General features: G+C 44.9%; 2 protein-coding genes across 2 annotated transcripts; one reads left to right on the top strand and one right to left on the bottom strand.

The window, feature by feature from the left end:
- Window positions 1–433: 433 nt before the first annotated feature.
- GLRG_11132 (uncharacterized protein) lies at window positions 434–1,447 on the bottom strand (the record flags this gene model as incomplete). Its single annotated transcript, XM_008101817.1, has 1 exon — window positions 434–1,447. The coding sequence occupies one exon, from the start codon at window positions 1,445–1,447 to the stop codon at window positions 434–436; it is 1,014 nt and encodes a 337-aa protein (XP_008100008.1).
- A 1,472-nt stretch (window positions 1,448–2,919) lies between these two features.
- Window positions 2,920–4,150, top strand: GLRG_11131 (histidine acid phosphatase; the record flags this gene model as incomplete). The annotated part of the gene is made up of 3 exons (XM_008101816.1): window positions 2,920–2,963; window positions 3,026–3,857; window positions 4,010–4,150. The coding sequence occupies 3 exons, from the start codon at window positions 2,920–2,922 to the stop codon at window positions 4,148–4,150; spliced, it is 1,017 nt and encodes a 338-aa protein (XP_008100007.1).
- Window positions 4,151–5,265: the final 1,115 nt, after the last annotated feature.

Genomic DNA, 5,265 nt, shown 5'->3' with positions numbered 1-5,265 from the left:
TAAATCGAAGGAGGAAGCATGATTGTTCTCTATCTAATGCAGCTGATCAGAAGGTTCTTATACTTCCAGACGCTGATCAGACTCTTCCCTTTTCCTGTAACCACTGAACAAATGAAATCCCCGTCCCCGCTCCACTATTCTGATCTGCCTCCTCCTAGTCCCTCTTGCTCTAGAGTTCTCCTCTTTATAAGTCCTCCTCTTTATACGTCCTTTGGTCTGCCGCCTATCTGTCCCTGGGCCCACTCTAGTGCCCTCCTGGTCCTCCCCTGGATACTTAAGGCATCTCTGATACGTTTTCCCCACGCTCTGGTCCGGAACCTCCGGTCCCGGTCTCATCCCGGTGCTCCCCTGTGACCCCGTCCCGGGCACCTGACACCTATTTAGTTGCTTATCCCTTCGAATCTATGTAGACAAAAGAAGACATAAACGGAGGTTAAAGTCCAGCCATCGCTTGTACAAGCTTCAAGTTTGGTTTATAAGCATTGCCTCCCATGTGAAAGTCGTTCATGATAGCAGCGTCATAAAGTCTCCCCGCAAAATCCTTCCCCTGATTCAGGCTGCTAAGAAGCCCTTTCAGCTCAGCGCTGCCTGCCTTCAGCATTCGCTTCACGAACCGGTTCTCGATGATAAACATGGGCCCCTCAATAATAGATTTAAAGTCCTTGAACTGGGGCACAGCTACCTCGTTGAGCCGAGTTTCAATGGCTGGGTCGATCTTTGGGTTTGCAAGCTTGGCGATGTATAGGTAGTAGACGTCGTGATGGCGACCAGCAGCTGCCTCCTCCTGGAATGTTCTCCGGATCGCTCTTTCGTGGCCACCCGTAATGTAGATGTCGTCGAGGTTCAAGACGACCATACCCTCGATGGCCTGCCGGTCAAAGGTGAAGTGTTCATTGTTCATAAGATTCTCCCTGTCTGCGTCTGACATGGTGGCGTAATCCCCCGACTGCGAGGCCGACGTGGCCTTTAGAATGGGAACACTTAGCACGGCGTAAGCACCCTCTGCTGCTAGGTAGCGGTTTAGGTATTGGCAGAAGGCGCTTTCGAACGTTGTGGCAGCTGTAGGCAGCGACCCCTGCGAGACCATGGTTGCGAATCGTGTTAGTGGCCTGTGGCTTGCCCGGTCTTTGTCAAGTATAGGCTTGATAAGTTGCTTCCAAGCGAGATTGGCCATCTCCTGACCATACTGGCTTGCGAACCTCGTATCTCCGTACTTGAAGCGGCTATAGTCGTACTTGTTGAATCCTGGCTTCGCTTCATCTTCAATATAATACAGGACCAAGGTGTCTTTAATCAACGATGGCTGACGGGGAACCAAGGACACATCGTTGGTCTGATCGTGGTAGGGATTTGTGGGGAAAGAGAAAGAGGGGGCGAAGGAAAATGCAAAGACGAGCCAAGTAATGAGGCGCCTTACAGCGCTCTGCCTGGCCGACAAGAGAAGCATGGTTAAGGAAGAGGTCGACACAGCGTTGCTTGTTTCGCGATAATGACAGTCAGATGGGAAGCTAGGAAGATAAATGAGCTTTACAAAGGCCTGAGAAAAGATCAGGTCTGGCTAAATAGGAAGGTGCTTCTTACCTCAGAAGTAATAGTCCGTTGGATAACTAAGCTGCCTAGTATCTTCCTCTAGCTAGGGTTCTTGATTAATTTATAGTAGAGATGCCTATCCTTGTATGACTCCAAATACATAAGAGTGCTCAACCTTAGAACCTGCTAACACACTGAAAATATTTCCCAACGCATAACTTAGTCATTATCTACACATAATCCATATATTACATATATTAGGGTCTGATCGGTAGTTCCGATAACTCTCGTAAGTTTAGATAATGAAAAACAGGAGGATACATTATAATTGCAGTCTACTTGACTGCTAGAGTGAGGTACATAGTAGACTCATCGGTTCCCTGAAGAGGCTGCACCTATTAATTAAATCTGCCCCATCCATTAAATGTTATCCAACTGACAAACAGCAACAACATTCATAACTATTATTAAAGGTAATTAGTTTTATATTATTAGTTTACCTAATTAGGAGCCATCTAATAGTACGAATATTTTTCACAACTAACTAGCGTCTTTGTAATAAGGGCCCTATAATCCTATTGCTAGTAATAGTAAGTGTGGTAGGGGAAACACTCCACAATAATATACCTATTTAAAGGGCGGGCCGGCCGGGCCGGCCGGGCTAGCCGGGCTAGCCGGGGTGGCCGGGCTGACTGCACTAGCTAGGCTAGCTTTACTGCAGCCGGCAGGCTAACCAGCCAAGGTAGTATAATGCAGCCTCCTGAGCCTTCTAATGGGTATTAGGACTCAAAGGGCACATTTTAGATAGCTCTCAATCAGATGCATTAATTAATATAAAAATTCGTTCATTTGACGATAGTTGCAATTGTTGCTTGTCTCGATGTAACCTATATTACTGTATTTCTTCCTCAATCGGCGAGGCCGTAAGTATCTATACAGGCACCTCACAGGCCACCCTAATACTATTATTATGTTTAACCAGTCATCATGGACGGGCCCGCTTTTTAGCTATAACAACGCCTCTATTATATATAAGTTAATTTATAGTAGAACTTTTAGTTGATGCACCATGTCCATATAAACAAAATCAGACCCTGGAAGAATACATGTATACTGAAGTTCACAAACTCAAAGAACCACTCTGCTTCTTTTGGACCCCCTTTTACTAACTTTGGTCGTCCATCGGCTCCATTACGGCGATAGGGGTCGCCGAATGCGCTGATTTGGTATACTGTGCACGAATCCCTTAGGAATCTCGTCGAAGGGAAGGCACATAAATATAATGCTATCTCGGACGAGCAAGGCGAGAACGAAGGGGTTGACAAGCGTCGGGAGGCCAGCATACCACCAGTCCACAAACGCTGACTCTCCTTATTCATAAATATCGCCATGGCTTTTGCTACCCTACTCTTGTTAGCCTTGGCCGCCTTCAGGTGAGTCCTGTGATTATTGCTCTCATCCTTATGTGTGGAATTGGAAACTAATCACAACTTAGTTTTGTCTGCGGCCAGGCACCACACAGCCGTCCTCAGAACATCCAGCAGCTCTGGGGCCCTTATTCACCTTTCTTTTCAGAGCCAGAATCATCTGAAATCAGCGCTGCAGTACCTCCCGGTTGCGAAATTACTTTTGCCCAGGTCCTGTCGCGGCACGGCGCTCGAGATCCTATTAGAGTCATGGCGGAGAAATTTACGGAACTCGTTCACCGCATACACACAAGCGTCACTAGTTACGGCAGAGGCTACGAGTTTATCAAGACCTATAAGTACACCTTAGGCACTGAACAACTCACACCTCTCGGTGAGAGGGAGCTTATCGAATCGGGTAAAGCGTTCCATAAACGCTACCAAGCGCTTGCTGCTATGAACAAACCCTTCATTCGAGCTGCTGGCCAGGAGCGTGTAATTGAGTCTGGCCACAATTGGATACAAGGTTTCTATGGCTCTATCACCGACGGCCATAAGAAGGACATGCTTATTATCCCTGAAGCCCACGGTGTTAATAACACGCTAAAGCACGGCCTCTGCACTGCCTTTGAGCATGACATACACTCTAGCTTAGGCAAAGCGGCGCGGGTTGAATGGCGTAATATCTTTACACGTCCAATTATGGACCGCCTAAACCATAACCTACCTGGCGCACGTCTAACAGCTGCAGACGTCCTTACCTTTATGGAGCTATGCCCCTTTAATACAGTTGTGAACGGAGAAATGTCACAGTTCTGTAACCTCTTTACGCTAGAGGAGTTTCTGGACTTTGAATACTACCAGACACTGGATAAATATTACCGCTTTCACGAAGGGAACCCGCTTGGGCCGACGCAGGGTGTAGGTTTCACTAATGAGCTTATTGCGCGTCTAACGCAGAAGCCTGTGGTCGACCACACATCAACCAACTCAACGCTTACCTCAAACCCAGCGACATTCCCACTTAATAGGAAGCTATACGCTGACTTTAGCCACGATAATGATATGTACAGTATCTATGGCGCACTAGGCCTATACAGCAGGACACCAAGGCTATCTACAACACAGCGGATGTCTGTGTCAGAGACCAGGGGGTTTTCGAGCAGACTGGTGCCTTTCGCGGCGCGCATGTACGTAGAGAAGATGAAGTGTAACTCTCTGGAGGAGGAAATGGTACGTGTGCTTGTTAACGACCGGGTGGTACCGCTGCTTGGGTGCCAGGCCGACAATCTCGGGCGGTGCCGGCTGAGTCCGTTTGTGGAGAGCTTGGGGTTCGCGAGGCGCGGTGGGCATTGGGACAGGTGTTTCTAGTGATTAATAGCTATATTAGGGCTTTTTCCTGTCACAGCACATCGATACGGCGATAATCCTTGTGTGTGTGTGTTATATGACTATCACCTATTTCCGCTATAAGCGGCAGCTAGGGGTAGAAATGCCCTTGTTAGGTGGGCCTGCCCGGGTAGACAGTTCGGGGGGGGGTATCCGGCCAGTGGGGCAAAAGTTTAGGGGGGGGTAAAAGGGTTATACATACACTAGCTGTTACATAACTTTACGTAGTACAGTATAGTACTATAAGTTATTTTCTAGTATATATAAGTTATATATAGGACACTGCTTACTTAGTATATATATAGTATATACACTAGATATATAAGAAGAGGTAGATATAGAGGTAGTTAAAAGGGTAGTTAAAGGGGTAGTTAAAGAGGTAGTTAAAGAGGTAATATAGATAAGATAGCTAATAAATTAACTAGATAAGAAAGTAAGTATATAAGGATAAATAGATTTTAGTATATACTTAGCCTTAGTAAACTATACACTAGGCTTATGCCTAATTTCTTCTCTATCTTTATAGATATACTTAATAATTTTAGTAGTAACTTTAGCCTTTATACTTATACGTTACCTATTTAGTCCTTAACCTTATCTAATAATAAGGACTAAATAGATAATATAGGGTATAATAGTGTTAATAAAGATAATACTAAGGGGAGTAAAGAACGCTTAGCTAGTACTTAGTATATACTAAGTAGATAGCTAAATAATATAAGTTATCTTAACCTTATAGATCTTAATTACTAAGTAGAATAGGATACTTACTAGCTTAATAAATACTATTAGGGTTAAAGAAGAGCTAATACCCTAGATTTACTATTTAAGATAGGCTAGACTTAGGTATTCTCTTAATATATACCTTATATATACTAGCTATATACTTAGTATATACTTATTATTCTTTAGGAATCTCTTTAGTAGTTTAGTATCTTTC

Source organism: Colletotrichum graminicola (assembly GCF_000149035.1).
Source record: "Colletotrichum graminicola M1.001 genomic scaffold supercont1.75, whole genome shotgun sequence".
Lineage (NCBI taxonomy): Eukaryota > Fungi > Ascomycota > Sordariomycetes > Glomerellales > Glomerellaceae > Colletotrichum > Colletotrichum graminicola.
Note: the sequence above shows the minus strand (reverse complement) of the source record. Positions and strands in the feature narration are given on the sequence as shown.